Source organism: Rhinolophus sinicus, chromosome 1 (assembly GCF_057876585.1).
Source record: "Rhinolophus sinicus isolate RSI-liver-muscle chromosome 1, RSI-T2T, whole genome shotgun sequence".
NCBI lineage: Eukaryota > Metazoa > Chordata > Mammalia > Chiroptera > Rhinolophidae > Rhinolophus > Rhinolophus sinicus.
In genome coordinates, this window is record NC_142501.1 from 73,009,879 (window position 1) to 73,029,283 (window position 19,405).

A 19,405-nucleotide genomic window follows, 5' to 3' on the forward strand; every position below is an offset into this window, starting at 1 on the left:
AACAGCGTCTTTTGTTATCCATTTTCAAAATGGAAGGGAAAATGAATTTTTCAGGCAACCTGGCTCTGTTCTAAAAGCAATAGATCAAATCATCTATATTATATAGCTCTATAGTCAGTATATACACGTAAGAGAGCAAGTTAGGAGACATGTCAAGATGTGTCATCAAACCTCAGTTTCTTAAAACTTCATCCCTTATAATGAGAAGCACAGACATTACACACAAAAAAAACAACAACAAACAAACAAAACGAAAAAAACCACTTTGATAAGACTACAACAATTTTGAATTTTTATGTTTACTGCATTTTCTATCAGTTATCTTTTATATTTTGAGCTAAAGACATTTGAATCCTAAAGTCTGATTGACACACTAACATTTTGATTGAAATATAATTAAAAATTCAAACGAAATTTAATTGAAATATAAATTTTAAATCTTGACTTGTAATGGTTCATATAAAAACCTTATAGCTTTATTGAAGTAGAGATAAAGATAAATGTTTCTTCCTTCTCCCCTGTAGGTTTAGGGCCTGAACAGAGGGGAGGGTCACTTGGGGAAAGTGCTGACAGTGTTCCTAGGACCCAAGAGAATACTTATACTCATACTGAAAAGCAACAACATAGCATAGCAAGTTCAAAAGCATTAAATTCAAAATCATTATTCATTCAACAGACATAGTAAATATATTGCCAGGCAATCTTCTCAGTGCTAGAGAAATAGCAGTGAACAATACACCAGGTCCTTACTTATGAAGGTTTCTTTGCATGGAGTGTGTGTGTGTGTGTGTGTGTGTGTTAGATAATAAATAAATATAATATAAATTTCATGCAGTAATAAGTACCAATATTATAATAAAACAGCATGCTATGATTGGATCATTGAATTCGAAGGCTAGAGGATGGCCACTTTTGGTTGTGGTCTGTCAGAGATCAGATTTACTCCAAAAGAAAAGTGTTTTATCCACACCGTATTTTAAACATTTTTAAATTAATTGCCAATCTTTACTATTTAGGAAATTTTACATAAAATCCGGATCTTTTACTTTCTCTTGAAAAATCAGAAGATATCATTATGCTGGGTGAGTATCTCTGATGGCAACAGAATTTTTTTCAATGGGAAATGTCTCTCCTCTTCTTCATAACACCCCTCTGCCCCTCCCCCCAACAGAGTTGCTCTTCTCATTTGCAGTACCTGCCTTCTTCTGAATTCCAAAGAATTTTCAATCCCTGAGCTAGTCAAAGGACAGGAGCCAGTATATGGTGTGGAATGGATCCAAGGCATCTAGAAAACCATGAGCTGAGGAGCAGTGGGGAACAGGCCTAGACTCCTCTGTGGACATCTGAGATCACTTTATTGCCTGGTCCCAGTATAGGCTTGTAATGGTATATAGTGTCTATCTTTAAAAATTGTGCAGAGAGGACCAGAGGGTTTAATATGATGGAAAAATGAATGAACTGGTGGTCAGGTTCTGCTGCTATGTAGTAATGCAATTTTACATGATCACATGTTTTCCATGATCATGTGTTTTTCTAAAATTGGCAAAAGTAAGACATTTAAAGCACTGTTTCTTTCCAGGCAGACTTCCCATCTGTTAGACTTTCCCTAATATCAGTAGGCATTGGAATGGCAATGGGCGTTTTTAGAACCCAGCTAAAGAAAGTTAAGTTGGGAATGTGTCACTGTAACTGCAATTTGGAAAGACATTTGGGGGATGTTTCAACAAAACTAGTCAGAAATAGTAAGGCTACCTTCTTTGGTTAGCTTTAAATTTATTAAAGAACTGAGAAAAATTCTGGTAGACGTTTAGTGAAATATGAAACAAAGGGATAAAGAAGAACAGTAAAATCAATGGAAATTATTCTGACATTGAGGGGAAAATGGTAACAAAACTTTTTTCTGAGCATAACAAAAGCGGTAACTGAAAAAGGGAAAGAAGACTCTTGGATCGTTTAATATTCTGTTTAACTAAAGCGGTCAATCACATCGAGAAAGATTTAAATTTCATACTGATTTGACGTATGTCAAGTTGTACTTGCCTCTTAACTTCAAATCACCCTTTTTTGGCTGCTCTTTGAAAAATGGACCTGGGCCCTTTAAATAAATTTCTTTTCCCAGCTAGCACTGAGGCTTGGTCAATAGAGGGTGCTAGAGGAACATTGCAAGAGGAAAGAGTTTTGCTTCCTGATTCTGGTGTGCTTTGGCCAGTTCCTGCAACACCCAAGACTTCGGCTCACAGCTTCTCCAGCCCCAGACTCCTGCTGTGTAGACAGTTCCTCCAGCGTCTGGCTCCTACAGTGCTTGCAGCTTTTCCGTTGCCCAGATCCTGCAGTGCACAGTATCCTGCAGTCCTCCCTGCAAGACTCTTGGGCAGTTTTGTAAAGGAGTGCCTCAGGTGAGACATTGTCCCATGATCAGCTTTCACCAGCACTCTGCAGATTTTCAGCAACTTCCACCAGTGGGCGCCATTGCCACTTCTCTGCCATTCAGAGAGTCACAGCTATGCTACGGGTATGTCTATATCAATTCTGGTTGTGAGTGAGGGAGTTTGGGGCACTCTATCTCAGCCTGAAGGTAGTAGCTGTTCCTATTACCTGCTATTTCTATATTCTATATTCTTTTCAGTTTATTTTCTTTATGTCTTTTTACTCAACTTTTCCTATCGAATTACTGTGTGATTTTTTTCTCCTGATTGAACCCAGACTGATGCAACATGAAACACTGATATCTATAAAAATAACACAGATTTATTTCATACAACTACAATGAAAACATTGATGACAAACTGCGTAAAAGGTATCTCATCAGCTTAAAAGGTATTTAAAATTAGTCATTGCTCAAGAAAACTTAAATGCCCTGAGAAGCTTACATTTCATACATGAAAGAAACTTGATAGAGCTTGTCCCAAATTTGGCAACGTTCCTAAAAATTTATACAGTCTTACTAATAAGAATTATAAAACTGAAAGAAACTTTTCTAAACTATAATAAAAAACAAACTTTGCTCAACCATGTTGAAGGAAAGATCAAATTACCTTTCAATTCTCTTCAATTAGAAAATATAATGAAATTATCATATGAAGAGGTGATTAAAGAGTATGCAGTCAGAAAAGGTAAGAAAAAAATAATAGAAGTTTGTCAAGTAGATAAGTAGATATTTTTGGATTTTGTAATGTTTGCATGATTTATCAGCTTTCTAAAATTTGTAATGTGTTGTGATTTCTTTTCTCACAATAAGTAGACATTTACTTGTATATCTAATGTTTTATTCATAATTGTGAATTATTTTACTTAAAGAAGATCCCCTAGTGATGTAAGGTTGTCCACAAGCCTGGATCTCGTCCAGCTAGCTCTCTTTTCCTCATCTGTGTGACTGAGGAAGTTTGTTGGATCAGAGAATCTCCCCTGAGGACACTTCTTCCCATGACCTTGAGAGAGTGTATTGATAAAGTGATTTGTGCCTATGAATAGTATGGGACAGGAGAAAAAAATTGACCACTAGTTCTGATGAATTTCAGTCTCCAAATTCTAAGATCCTAATGACTTATTCTTTGTAGAAATGTCCTCACCAAATATATGGGAGGAAATAAAAAAGTAAACTCCCCCTAGGTGTTGGGGCCATTCGGCTTCTACTCACCTGTTCTGCCCCAGGAGAGGTAGGCTGTGCTGAGCTACGTGTTTAGTGTAGTATCATTTTGGGACCCCCTCCTCCTCCCACCCCCACAGAGGTCAGAACAACATTTGTAAAGTCTCACCATACAGACTTTTCCAATGCCTGGAGTTCGAGGCATCTGAAAATGTCATCATTAAAGAGACAAAGCTTTTATTTCTGCAATGAATAATAAAGCTACAGATAATAAGACACAGATGCTCTCAGGGAAGGTAACCTGTTAACATAAGTTCACACCAAAGTGACACATCACTGCAATTATATCCTTTCCTCTACAGTTTTTTGAAACTTTATTGAGAAATAATTGACAAATATAATTGTGTATATTTCAAATGTACAATGTGATTTGATATACATCTACATATGCATTGTAGAATGGTTACTAAGATCAAGATAATTAGCATATCCCTCATTAAAGTAGTTAACTCTGTTAACTACTGTTAACTCTGTGTGTATGTGTGTGTGTGTGTGTGTGTGTGTGTGTGTGTTAAGAATCTTTAAGATGTACTCTCAGCAGCTTGTAAGTATACAATGCAGTATTATAAACTATAGTCACCACCCTGTACTTTAGATCCTCAGAATTTCATTCTTATAACGGAAAATCTGTAGCTTTGACCTATATCACCTCATTTCCTCTTCCTTGCAGCCCCTGGAAACCACAATTCTATTGTTTGTTTTTATTAAATCATTTCCTTTGGATTGAGGCAAGGAAACGGAAGAAAGGATTGTAGAGCAACTCCAGAGAGGAGACTTTTCTCTGTAAAAAGGGACAGTAAGGACAGGACATTGGAGATGAACAATTTCCACATCCAACTTCTGCCTGAAGCCTGGTTGGAGAAGCTGGCTTAAGGACCGGGAACATTTTTTTAATAAGAAAAATATGCACAAATGTATCCATTATGGATAAAAATAGACATGGATATGCAAAGGGAGAAAGAAACCCAGCAGGAAATACTCATTGCCAGGAACATGAGATGGAAAATTATAATGAGCTTACCACAAATCTTCCCTGACTCAAATACATGAGTTTTCTGAGTTCTTTCATATGTAATCATATCTCTGGTAATGTTTCAGAGGATTTCATTACTCTATTCCTTATTTTTACTCACAGGGAGGTAAATTTCTGCATTTGGGTGTGATGGGGAAGAATGCAGTATTTTGGTTTTTATCATTTTTTGAGAAGAGATGTATAACACTTGCCACTTTTATATTTGACAAGTGATTTTACATGGACAGTGGGTTTTTATGGGAAAATTTCTAACGCTGGGATATCAAGTAAGGATCTCACATTTATATAGAAAAATTCCAAGTTACCATATGTGTGTCTTCTATTGCAACTGTACTTTCCAAGAGGATGTTGCACAGAAGTGATACAGACAGAAGGGCCAATACTTCAATATTGGAGTTTTATCTGAATGTATTATTTTACAGCTAGAAAGCACTGCTGTAATCATCGAGTGTAATTTCGAGGAAATTGAGGCCCATAAAAGTTAAAATATTTAACCCCTGGTAGCAAAGCTGAAACTAGAATTTAAATTGGTTGATTTATAGCCCAGGGATCTTTTTACCACACCAAGTTCCTTCCTGCGTCGGTCTCATTGTTTAAATGAGCATGATAATCAGTTATTGCACATGCTTCATAATATTTGAGCAAATACTCTCCTTAATATTAACCAGTATTCTCCCATTTTGCGAAATGTTCAGCCAATGTACACAGAATAACACTAAGCATAGCAGTTACCCTGAAGGGAGGGTCTTCTATTTGTCAGGAATATACGGTCTTCATTACTCTTCACAGTGACCTGGGAAGTACATGTTATTTCTATTTTACTAATGAGAAAGACGAAGGCAGAACTGGAAGTTGAACCTAGTTTTCTTGACTCTCAAAACCTGCCATTTTAAGGAAGCATGGCTATGAATCAATGTTATAACTAATTTTACTTCTCTTGTTTTTAGTATTTAGAATTTTTATTATTTGCTACTTTTTACTAACACTCAAATAAGTGGTCAAATGAATACTTTCAACATCCCAGCTTTCTCCCTATTTTCATATTATCAGTGAGACAACAAATTCATGAGGTTTTTGACTTAGAAAATCATTTCACTTTAAAAAGTAAATTAGGTCATGTCACGGCTCTGCTCAAAACCTCCCATGGTGATAAAAGCCAAGGTATGAACCATTGCTTGTAAGGCCCTCATACTCTGGCCCCTCTCACTCCTGTCAGGCCATACTGGCCTCAGGACCTTTGCATTTGCTGTTTTCTTAAACTAATATTTTTCTCTCAGATATACACATGGCTGGTCTCTCACTTCTAGGTTTCTGCTCAGGTGTCATTATAATAGAGGGGTTTTCTGACCACCCATCTAAAATAGCAGCATTGTCTTTCTCTTAGCCATTGTACTTTATCTTCATATCCTACCGTATTTGTATACATAGACTAATTTCACACCATGTGTTTCTATAGACCTGTTATATGGTTATTTTATTTATTTGTTGTTGTTGTCCCCCATTAGAATGTAAACTCAAAGAGGGCATTGGACAAATGTTTTTTGAATGAATGACCAATGCAGAAATGTCCAGATTGGGTTGCTGGGCATCTTATATCTATTTGGTGGGTCTTATGGTCTGTCTATATTAGAATCACCAGGGAACATCTTAAAGATACAGATTCCTGGGCCCCACACCTCGAGATTCTCTGGGTCTGGAAGCAAGGATCTACGAATATGTAGTTATTTTTAAAGGAGTACTTGCTAATAGTTTGTATGCTTCAATTGATTCCTTTACCAAAAATGCCTTCCTACTTAGTGTTATATAGAGGGCAACCAGAGATCCTGTTCAGTTGTTTGCATGACTTGGTAAGCCTGACAAGTTGGATCAGATAGTTCTCCCAAGGTAAAAACTTCCCTTGGAGATAGTACCCTGTAGTCAGAGATATGCCAAGAAAGCACCAGCATTCGACATTATTGTTTTAAGTTTGCACACAAACATGTAGTTATCAGCAGAGAGAAAAGGCCTCCAGCACTTCCTATGTGATGTTTCTTCTAAGTTGCTTCATGCTGGAGAGTCTTATAACCATGAATATGTCAGCAGTGCATGTCCCAGCAAGTAAAGTGGCCTGCGGGCATTGGCTGGTTACAGGAAGATCAGAAGCTTGAGTTTTGTGTCTTGGGTCAGTGCAGCCCAGTTCACAAAGATGGTATTAACTATCTAGTGTTCCATTTTCTTTTTTCACTCAGCCACCTAATGTGCTAAAAAGTTTTTGAGGTCTTCTTTATCTTTAGTCAATGCCCACATGTCATTTTGTTGCTGTTGTTCTGGTTTTGGTTTTGGTCCTACACCCTTGAATCTAGACAGCAGGATTAGCATGGGAGACTAGAATATTACAGGGACAATAGAAATCGTGGACTGAAAGCACTTATTTTAGAATGTTTCTGGATGGTAGTTTCTGTCTGTATTGGCATCGGCACTGCTCATTTTTTAAAACTTGATTTTATTTTTTATTAATTTGGGAGAGGTTGGGTTTTGCAAAGTCCTTCCTCATGAGCATGTCCAATAATGGTTGGATTGGCTATGGTAAGTGGAAGTGGGTGAAGCTCAAAGACCTTCTTCCCCGTATACTTGCAAGGAGGGACCTGGAGGATGGACGTGCGGGATGTGACCTACACAAGGACAGCCAGGGCTCACAGGATGCAAGTGGAGGCTGCCCTCAAACCTGTGCTCTGCTCATCAAGCTCTATGACTGCAATGCCAAGGGCAACAGAAAGGCTGCCAAAGCCTCTCCATAGTCCGTATCAGACTTCAGTTTATTACCATGGTGTTCTTGTAGACTTCTGTGTAGGAGAGACTAGTTCTAGGACCAGGCCACCACAGAGAACAAACAAGACATCAAAGGAACCAAGAAATATATTGAATCACAATATGTACCCTTGGCAAACAATAACCCTCCAAAATGCCTCTTTCATTCTTTATTGATCCAAATGAGATATCAAGGAGTTTATATGGGACAGTAAGTACATTCTTATAATGAGAGTGCAAAAATCTTTCAGTCAAAAATCAGACCTTAATTATGGAAGTCATACAGGAGTAAAATATTATGATTTTAATAAGTATGGGTAAACCTTTGATTCTAGTTCATATTTTACATTACACCAGAGAATTCATGCTGGAAAGAAGAGAAAATGAATGGTCTAGATGTGGTAAGTCCTTAAGCTGCTGGTCAAATATCTTTCATCACCAGAGAACTCATACCGAATTAAATATGTGGGTATGCAATAAGTATGGAAACATGAGGGTTTAGTTGAATGGGAGATTTTTCATTTGGATCCAAGATCCTTTATTAGATTTTTAGCTCTGAGCCCTTTCCTCATACCTTGCCGTCTGTATCTCTTCCATCTGACTGGCTGTTCCTGTGTTTTACACACACACACACACACACACACACACACACACACACACTAAACAGGTAATGTAGTAGATTAAGTGTTTCTCTGAGTTTTGTGAGCCACTCCAGCAAATTAATTGAACCAAAGGAGGAGGTTGTTGGAACCTCCAATTCATAGCTTGTTGGTCGGAAAGACAGGTGACAACCTGGACTTGCAAATTTAAGCCCAATCTAATGAGTATTTTTTATATAAGGATACCATTACTATGACCTTTGTGAATACCTAATCTTCATTGATATGTATAATCACAGTAGGTGAAAATGGCATTGGCATACACTTACCCATATCACAGCATTAAAATTTTAGGCATCAATAAATTAGACAAGCATAACAAGTTGTAAATGTTTTATCAATTAAGGTTCAAGGGAGTGTTTATAAACATGAAAGCTTTACAACTTTCTGCAAGATGTAATGCCCCATTAAAGCAGTGAAGAAGGAAGTAATGGAAAAAGCTATGGACAACATTATCAAAGGAGAGCTATTTACTTCAAAAGATTCCAGAAATGAATGTATAACTTGTTCTCCATAAGCAAACTAAATGTGAAAGGAAAAGGCACGCAGCCTGTTTGACCTAAATGCAAATTTTACATGGGAAAGAAAACAAAGTTATCCCAAACTAAAATTCCAGTTTCCTTTTGAGAGTAAAATTGAGAGAAACCACGTCGTGAATGAGATCAATGTGGCAGACAGGCTAGCTGGGCATTTAGCTGGACAGCAATTCCCAGTTTCCTTTGCACTTGCATACAGTGGGGTGGCTGAGTTGTAGCCAATAAAATGTGAGTTGTAGTGATGTATGCCTCTTCCAGAACTGGTCCGTAAGACCCTTCCATGTTCTTTCCCCTTCCTCTAGCTTAATAGAGATGAACATGACAGTGTTGGATATCATGTGTTGAAGATGAAGGAGCCACAAGATGGACTGGCACTTAGAGGAGAGCCATCTGCCATCAGGAACATTCATTTTGGACTTCAGGTATGTGTGAAATAAATTTCTGTTGTGTTTGAGCTATTTTACATTTTAAGGTTTGTTATAGCAGTGTTACCTTAACCAATATAACAAGGGTCTGTAAATCATTTCTTGATGACAATGGCACACTTCAAACTAGGTTAACCTAAAAGCTCCCCTACAAAAACCACTGCTACATCCCACCTTTGTCCAGTTCTCCCCGATAGTGATAAAAGCCTTCGCTAAGGGTGCAATTGGGTAAGATATATTTAATATCATGAAGTCTTGAATCAACTAGCCTGAGTTGAAGCCCATCTCTGTGACTTATTAACGGTATGGCCTTAGCCATCCCACTTAACCTCTCTGTGCTTCAGTCTCCTCATCCATTAAATGAGAATAACCCTTCCTCAGAATTTGTTACAAAGATTAAAAGAGGTGCTAAATGCAAATCTCTCGGAACAATATCCTGAGTGGTTAGTAATTAGGTTACCTATTAATAAGATCCTGTGGGGGAAAAAAATGTCCTTACATTTATATATTTTCCCCCTTTGGGTTCTCCGTTCCTCTTTGTATTTCTCTTTTTGGATTCCATATCAGAGTCTCTGTGAATGGTCTCTCATTGAACCCTATGTGGCTAGTGCCATAAACTGGGCACGAGGGGCCCCATCCTCTCCTGCTGGTCCATGGGAAAGGAGACATCTCCCAAGCTATCTAGGCCTTCCTCCAATTCAGATAAAAGGAATAATCTTGGTTTAGTCTAAGCGCCAAGTTCCAATGGAGCTGAGATCACCACCTTCAGAAAGGAATATTGAATAACTTGGGGACCTCATAGTAGCTGTTGTGGCCTTGGTAAGTAGCTGATTCAGGATACCAGATTTTGAGTGTGTTGCTGTCTCTTTCCACCTGGAAGACATGACGACTGTTCAGAAATATCCAGTTGCAGCCTTGGTGACTTCAGCTTCAGGGAGTCAGACAAAATGTTATTTTAATGAAAGACAATAGCCAGTCCCAATTGTCCTAGCTACACTAAGAGCTTTGAGGTATCCTTTATTGTTTGAGAAAAATGGGAGTGTTTTCTTCCCATAATCCATATCTTTCCCAGTGTTCTTTGTACATGTCTCTACTATTGACCTTGGTGTTCAGGTCAAAATCCTGACGACATCTTAGATTCCTTACATTCATTACAACTTACATCCATCAGCAAATCCTAGAGGCTCTCCTACAAAATAGGTAATTTCACCATTTCTTACTATTTCATGGTCAGCACTCTAAGGCTCTCTGTAAATCTCTTATCTAAGCTGCTGCTGTAGCCCTTTAACTGTTACTGCTGCTTGTATTGACCCACTTGAGTGTGTTCTTTACATAGCAGTGAGAGTGAGCCCTCATTTTAGCAAATCCCACCACTCTCTTCCTCCTTACCCACCTAGTGGCCTCCAGCATGCATTCCAGTCTTATAATGTGCTTTCCCATCCTGCAGGGACTGGAAAATGGAAAACCACAGTTCTTTGACTCTGTTGCAGCTTTGGCTTGGACACATATGAGATATTAGGACAGTGGAAGAGGAGTGGAGGCCATGTCCTGGCTGCGCTGACTAGTGTAGCTGAGATGATTGTAATGGCAGCAATGAGGGCTTCCTGTTCCTTGGGTCATTGCCGTGGCATCTGTTCTCGAAATCACCAGTTCGTTTGCAACGTCTTGATTGGCCATCTTCCTGACTGTGGCCGAGGTCGCAGCTTTAGTGGCAGGCTAGTTTGGTGGGGGTGTCCTGGGTCTCATTCCTGAGGACCAGCTTAGAGCTTCCTCCTTTAACCTGTTCAATGGTTTTATAAGCACCTAAATCTCTTTCTAATTAAATAACGAGAGTCTTTCCTGTTTCCTGTGACTGAAGTTTAACTGGTATACTTCTAATCACACTTACAATCAATCTGAACTCCTAACAAGGCCTACGAGCCCAGATGACCTGGCCCTGAGCAACTCTCCCTGGGCTCTTGCCTGAACATGCTAAGCTTGCCCCTACTCAGGGCTTTTGGACCTGCTGTTCTAATTCCTCTAGATCTATGGCATGACTTGCTTTTTTCCTCTCCCTGCTCAAATGTCACTTCCTTAGAGAGGCTTTTTAAAAATGTCACTCCTTATCATTCTTATCCCTTTATCTTCCTTTATTTTTCTTCATTATACTTAAAACTTACTATTATAGTATATATTTGGTTAAAGTGTGTCTCCCCCATTGGAAAAATAGGCTCTCTGTTCTGTTCATTGCTCCATCTTCAGAGGGTCAATGTTTGGCACATAGTAGGTGCTTCATAAATATTTTTGAATGGGTTCCAATTTTACACGTGGGGAGACTTGAGGCAAAGAATGATTAAGTGACTTGTCAAGCTCACACAGGCCACAGGCGTGGCAGCCTGATGTGGGAGCATTTGCTCTTAAGCCAGACTCCTCTCTGCCTCCCCAGCCTAACTAACCGCTAGTCAAGTACTCAGAGGACTTTGTCTAAAGAAAGATTGTTGGGAGGTGGGAGGTGGGAGGTGGGTGCAGTATGCAGGCTGAAAAAGAAAAGGAATAAAAATGCTTAGGCATTTGCCCGTGCGAGAGAGGGAAGTTCTGACCCACAAACAGTCGCCTGCTGGGGAGGAAGTGAGGAAATTACATCCCTGTGGTGGGGCCAGATGGCAAAAGGAAGAAGAGAGATGGCTCCGTGCCCCACCTAGGAGACCATTCCACTAACTCCCCCACTTAGCTTGATTCTAAAACCGCCCATCCCTCTGCTTTCCAATCTCCAGATATACTGAAATGCCCTCACAATCACCCTCTTTTTACTCAGCACCTGGACATGCTCTAGGTTGTTGTGGGTTTTCTTACATTTCACAAGGGCTGGGTTTTACTCTTCTTTATTCATTCCCCCCCACCCCCGTACTTCGTACTTCTTCCTCTTCGTTCTTGTCTGTTCTCTCCTTACAGTTTAATAAATAAAAGCAGTCCAATGCTAATTTATAAGATACTAATTTAAATTCAGAAATAGCAAGGTGTTAACTCATTAACATTTCCACTTTGGGCCACCCGAGAGGGAGTTGGTGATTTTGTATCAGGGGCTTCTTTTGTCACCAGCCTGGGGTCATTTTCTCTTATAAGGAGCCTTACTGTAGCTCTGTAGGAGTCAGTGTGGCCTGATGGAATGAGTCAGACTCTGGAGTCAGACAAACCTCGGCTCAAATAATGGCCTGTAAGTGTCTTACTCCTCTCAGCCTGATTCCTTATCTGTAAAATCGGAACCCCAAAATCTTCCTTGCTGAGGTTTGTGAGTGCTAGTCATAGTGCCCATCAAGAACCTGGCACAAGTATAAAACATAATCAAACCACCAAAGTCAAACAAGCATTTTGTTCTTTTTCCCCCACACGAAAGCATAATAACATGAAATGATTGTTCTGTGATTACACAGAGAATTAATCTGCACAATTCGTTTCCTGAACATCCGTGCTTCCTAGAGGAGATTGTAGGTACTTTTAAATATTTTTATTCAAGTGCCTGTTGCAAGATATTGTCTTTTACATATGATTTAAATTGACACTATTTCCTTCTGTGTCTACATTTTCTAAAAGCTAAGAATTTCTTATAGATAATATACATTTTTGGGGGGCTGAATTTAAATTTGACTGTATAACTCTGCTAGAATAGCCCATTTCTACTGGAGGTGCCAAAAAATGTACACATTTTAAGAGATGTTATCTATGTATTACTTTTCAAAGTTGAATTGAATTACGGTAGCAATGTGTAGTACGGAATTCGCTCAAAAGATGGCGTTAATCTAATGAATGCTGGAGTTATTCATTGTATTATGATTTGAACACAGTTTTTTCCTTTCTTAAAATGTGTATGCATTTTTTTGGCACGCTCTGTATTTAGGGTGAAAAGCTTCACTACTGTCTCCCCCCATAATGAAGGCAGTCTAGTCAGCGTAACATTGTGTATATTATGCTGGTGACCTGTGCTGATTTTAGTGTCTTCTATAAATAATTTTTAATTGGTAATACTTGATATTTATTAAGGTGCAGGGCAATGGGTACTCTTAAACATTCTGATGGAAGTATAAATTAAAGCAACCTTAAGAGCTACTTGGCTTAAAAGAGTTCTTTAAAAGGTCTTACCCTTGCTCTCACTAATTCCACTTATAGGAATCTATTTTACCAATATAATCTAGGTGTGGGCTAGTAGTTTTGAACATAGACACTCATTAAAACGTCACTTTACAGTAGAGACTTGTAAATATCCTAAGTGCTCAACAAAGAAGAATGATTAAGATAAATATAATATATCCATTAAAAATCATTTTGGAAGAAATGATTTAATGGCACTGAAACATTTTAGAACATAGTTATAAGTTTAAAAATTAGAACAATATATAATAATATACATACTATATATCTATAAAATAACAACATAAAATAATATATCATATATATTACAATCCCAATTTGTAAGGAATAAAACTGTACGTATAATGGATAAAAAGGTAAATGCACTCAAGTTTCTAAGTATTGCAGGTGACCCTGATGGAGTTTCTTGGTTTGGCTTCTTAGCCTCCCTATAACCTTGCCATAGGACTAATTCTTGTCTACAGACAAGCAAATAACTTCTGTCTGGTGGACAGACAACCCTTCTCTTTCCTACTACCCCAACCCCCACCCCAATCCCCCCCTCCCCATGGAAAAAGCCAGTTTTGCAATCATTTGTTAAATTCATGTCAATATTATTTTATTCCATATAAATTTGTGGTGCTCTGACTTCAAATTGCTTATGACGTCTTTACAATTTCTCATTAAAAATATAGAATAATAATCTTTGACGGGTCTTCACTTTATATGAGTTCTGATTTTACCTCTTTTGAAAACGATTCTTAACACTTAGATAAGCTTTTGGAAGATGATGTCTATATCTTCTACTTTTACTTTCTATTTTACTTTTTGATTACCCATCGAAACCTAACTTCTGCACCCTACCCCCCACCAAAATATATATGCGTATATATTTTACACTCGTCAACCTTACACTGAAACCATTCTGAAAAAGATCAAACAGAGTGAACACTTTCCAGTCGCATCGTGCTGTAACTTGCTGCATATGATACTGTTACATCAGAGTAATATTTACTAGTGGGAAAGACAAACACTCCATCTCATGGCCCCATTTATGCAACCAAAACTGTTCCAGCGACAGAAGTTCCTGACCTTGGATTCAGTATTTTATGTGAATTTCTCCTTTTTCTTTTAAATCCTGGAGAAGGAAGCTGGAATGAACCCATATAGGTGTCTATGTAATCGCAACTGTTCCTCTTTTTGTGCCTATAAACATGCCTCACCCTGGTAAGAATAACTCGCCCCGCTATGCAACTGAACAACTCTGAAGCTTTATACCTCTGAAAATGAACATGGTCTTTTCCCATAGTATCATGCAGTATTGCTCTTTCTTTTTGACTCCCTTAGTTTTAATGTCCTCTTCCAGATGGAATACTCTACAGCTCAGTTCTTAGATCTCTTCTTTATACTTACGCTTAGGTGATTTCATTTAATCTCAAGGCTTTAAATATAATTCCTGTACTGAAGACTCTTAAATTTATTTCTCTAGCCCAGACTACTCCCTTGAACTTCAGGTTTGTATATCTAGCCATGTCCTTGCTAGCTCCCCTTAGAAATCTAACCTGTCCAGGATGAGCTGCTGATCTTTCCCCACCACCTTCTGAACCTATTCCTCCCACAGATTTACCCATCTCTGCAAAAGGTAACTTCATCTTTCTGGTTGCTCAGGTCAAAAACTAGAGTCATCCTTCGTCCCCACCCCTACCCCTTTCTCTTACATTCAATCTATCGGCAAATCCTATTGGCTCTACTTTCAAAATGTGTCAAGACGCCCACCCCTTCTCATCACTGCCACTGCTACCACCCTGATTCAAGCTGCCAGTCTCTTCCCTGGATTGTGGCCTCCTAACTGATCTCTTTACTTTTGCCCTCACTCCCTCCATTTTATTCCAAAGACAGCAGGCAGGACAATTTTTATAGAACACAAGTCAGATCACGTCACTCCTTTGCTCAAAGCCCTGCAATGACTGTCCATCTCTTTCAAAGTTAAAGCCAGAGACCTTAGAGTGGATCTCAGGCCCCACATGATCCCCCACCAGAATTTGGATCTCATCTCCCCCTTCTACTTCCTGACCACTCCTGCCTCCTTGCTCATCCCAGAACACAGTGAGCATGCTCTCACCTGGAGGTCTTTGCATTCCTGATCTCTCTGCCTGGAAGACTCTGCCCAGACCTCAGTAGGGCTTGCTCTCTCCTTTCTTTCAAGCCTTTGTTCAAACATCGCTTTCAGGGTGAAGCCTTCCCTGAGTCCCTTCTGTGAGATTCAGCTGTCCCCAGGCCGACCCGCTGGCCCTCCCTGCCCTATCTTTTGCTCTTCATTTCTTGATAGCACTTGTCAGCATCACCAGACGTTCCATGTATTTGCCTTGATTTGTTTATTGTCTTTCTCCCCAAGGAAGGCTACCTATGATGCCAAGTTGACCACATTTCTCCTTACTGAAAGGCAGCATCGTAATGTCATGTTTATGACCCCAGGTTATAGAGTCAGACTGCATGGGTTTGAGCCCTGGTTCTATCATTTAACCTTTCTGTGCTTCAGTTTTCTTATCTTTAAAATGAGGATAGTAAGTGTACTTTTCTTACAGATTTGTAGTAAGGACTAAATAGGACAATGCATATAAAGTGCTTAGAACAGTGTCTAGCACATGGAAAATGAACAAATGATAATTTACTGCCTTGGTTTCAGGGCATGGGGCATAGGGTGAGTATTTGGTAGTGTTTCCTTCTCATTTCCTTTTTTCTCTCTCTTTTATTCTTTTTAAATGTCTGGTATTAATTTGGTATTAGAGTGTATAAATGAGGATTGGCTTGAATAGTTTCACCCACCCTTATTACGTGGGCTCAGAGAACATCCAAGCAAAAATATGGCCTCCTTTGCTCCATGGGGCCAAATGGCAGGACATAGCTAATGGCAACTCCTGAGTTTTATACATTTATTATCCAGGCCCTGAGAGGCTGATTTAACTCTCTTGGTCCCCAATCCATTGGCGCATCGGCCTAATACGGTCCAGGTGTCCACCTCTTGTCCAATCAACTATGGTGAGGGCATGGAGTCATTATGTGGCAGCTCCCACTGTCATAATATGGAGGAGGTCAGCAGAGAGAATTTCTGAATGAAAGGGATGAGAAGAGAATGCCATAGGGATCCACTGCATTGGTACAAAATTATTACAAAAAGTATCAGATTTTCCACAACGTTTACCAGATTTGAGTCAAAATGGGAAGATGTACCCATAACAAACTTGTGTATTTCAGTTTCTTCAAAGAGACTCATATCTTGAATATTCAAAGAAGCTCTAACTTCTTGAACATTTTATACAGCAAATCCTGCCCTTTGAGAAGATATACAGTTGACTTAGAGAGTTAAGATTTTTTGTTTGTTTGTTTTTGTTCCTTTCTTCTATATTTAGGAGAAAATTGCAGCTACATCAGGAATTGTATGTTTTGGCAGCTGATGTTTCTATATCTTTCTGCTGATCAATAAACTTCCAACATCTGAATTTCTGAAAAATATATCATATATTTACTAAATTACTAAAATATTTTTTATGAATACATACACTTGGTACCTAAGCCAGCCTGGCACGTAATACAAAGCATTACAAACAAAAAGAAAAACAAAACAGCCAGGCTGCTTCCTGCCCTGCTAGGAAATTTATAGGTAATATAATGAAATAAAATCATTTATTTCATTTTGCTCCACATGAGCTTGTATGTTCTTCCATAAAGAGTGCCAGCCTGGGAGTTATGTCGTCTGATCTGGTAACCACTAGACGAGTCACAATTGCTCTGGCTGCAGTTTTCCAATTTGTAAAATAAATTGATTAGAATAGATGTCTAAGGCACGTGAGATCTAACTGTGAACATTCATTGGATACTGGGGTGCTTCTGAGAATTTCAGAAGAAAGTTAGTCTGTGTTTTGTAGACTCCAATAAAGCCTCTGACTCCTGGGATCATGAGAAGCTATGGGCGGCTGTGAAAGAAATGGCTGTGCCTCAGCTCTTGATTGTCCCGATGTGTCACCTGTACTGTGGACAGGAAGCTACTGTCAGGACAGAATATGGAGAGACAGAATGGTTTCCTATGCGCAAAGGCATCAGACAAGGGTATGTTTTATCTCCCTTTTTGTTTAATCTGTACACAGAAACTATATGAAAAACTGAGCTAGACTCAGAGAAAGGAGGGGTGAAAATTAGTGGAAGATCATTAACTTCAGATATGTAGATGACACCATTTCACTTTTTGATGAAAATGAAAGACAAAAGTGCCCAAGCAGGATTGCATTTGAACATCAAGACAAAAATCATGACTAAAGAAGAAATGCACAACCTTAACATAGACAATGGAGATATCAAAATTGTTAAAGATATTGCTTCCATTGGTTCAGTCATCAATTCAAATGGACATTGCAGCCAAGAAATCAAGAGAAGGCTGAAACTCAAAAGGGCAGCAGTGGAAGAATTAGGAAAGATCTCTCAGAACAAAGAGATATCATTAGAGACCAAAACTAAAATCACTCACACCCTTATATTCCCAATTACTATATATGGATATGAAAGATGGAGAGTGAAGAAGGCTGAGAGGAAAAAATGTGATTCATTTGAAATGTGGTGTTGGAGGAGAACTCTACAGATACCCTAGGCTACCAGAAAGACGAACAAGTAGATTCTACAGCAAATTAAGCCTAAAACATTGCCGAAAGCAAAAATGACAAAACTGAAGTTGTCCTACTTCAGGCACATCATGAGAAGGCAGAGTTCTTTGGAAAAGACAGTAATCCTGGGAAAAATAGAAGGCAGTAGGAAAAGAGGGTGACCAAGTAGGAGACGGACTGACGCCATACAAGAAGCCATAGGCATGAGTCTACAGGGGCTGACTGAATACAGGAACTGTTGAGGACAGGACATGGAGGACATCACTTATTCATAGGGTTGCCAGAAATTGGAGCTAACTCAATGATACGTAACTCACTAAGGGTCCCCCTCAACTTCAGAAATCTCATTTTGCTAATTGTGAGTCTCAGAGAAGATAGGTAAACAGTTATCTATAGGACTCACACTTAACTATAAGGGCAGGATAGCAAAAATTGTAAAGAATCTTGAACTAACCAAAATACAACCAGATGAACTTTATTAACAAAGCAAAATTCAGTTTATTCGAAATCACCACAGTCAGGGAGAACAGTGCCTACACAGAATCAAGAGGGTGGAGTCAGAGAAGAATTATATAGGATTTGGCGGGAGTCTGGGCTCAAGGAGTTTATGGCAGATATTTTAAAGTGGGGAATAGATTGGGACTGGAAAAGTTCATGATATAATAGTTGAGGGTTGGTGGACATAGTAAGGTGAGAATCTTGCAGTGAGTCTCGATGCATAAGCCATGGTTTGATAAGGGAGACTGTTGTCTCAGATAAGCTGATTTGCAGGGATTTCCTAAAGCAAACAGTGAAGTTATTCATTGGCTTATGGTTTTGTCTTCCCTGGGCAGTTTCCTGGAACAAATAACTCAGTCATCCTGACACAGGTGGTCTCAGTTCTTAGGCCTTCGAGGTCTGTTATATTGATGTAGGTGGCCACAGCTCTCATGAACTTGAAATGGATGTGGAACAAAATAGCCTATAGCATAGACATGTTGGATGAAATCTCTTCTCCTGGCCTCTCTTCAGTTCCAGAACCATATATTCAATTTCCTACTTGATGTTTCGTCTTGGACATAGTACATATTTCTCAAATTCCAAATAGGACAAATAACAAATTCCAAAGACAGCTCTCCTTGATATTTTCCATTTCAGTGAATGGCACCACTATCCATCGAGTTATTTAAGTTAAAAAACTGAGGCACCGCTCTTTTCCTCATTCCCCCACATGCCGTAACTAGTTTGTTGGTTGGACCTCCAAAATATATGCCAAATTTAACCACTTAACATCTTCGATATTGAAACTCTAGTTCAAGTCGCCATTCTCTCTTGCTCACACACAATGTCATTACAATAAAATGTCACGCTGTCTTTCCTTTTTCTAGACTAGAAATGTTTATTCCTATGTCAGGTCTCTTGTTCTTATCTCCTTGTATCACTATGCCTCTAGGTTTTTCCATAGCTCCTTCTCATTATTGAGAGCTCATCATTGAGAGCCTTTATTTCTTCAGAGAGGACTTGCCTGAGTCGTCTGAACTAAAGTTGGCCTCTCTCCGAGACCTATCACTCTATCCCATT

At 39.0% G+C, this 19,405-nt stretch overlaps 1 protein-coding gene across 2 annotated transcripts in view; it reads left to right on the forward strand.

Moving 5' to 3' along the window:
- Positions 1 to 2,217: 2,217 nt before the first annotated feature.
- ZDHHC17 (zDHHC palmitoyltransferase 17) overlaps positions 2,218 to 19,405 on the forward strand; it is a 141,869-nt gene continuing 124,681 nt past the window's right edge. Inside the window, exons 1-2 of one of the 2 annotated variants that reach the window (XM_088800925.1) lie at positions 2,218 to 2,512; positions 8,964 to 9,083. In XM_088800925.1, the coding sequence (XP_088657051.1) occupies positions 2,504 to 2,512; positions 8,964 to 9,083 (129 nt within the window). In that variant the 5' untranslated portion in view covers positions 2,218 to 2,503. The remainder of the gene's footprint in view (positions 2,513 to 8,963; positions 9,084 to 19,405) is intronic. The other variant, XM_088800930.1, reaches the window with a different exon arrangement.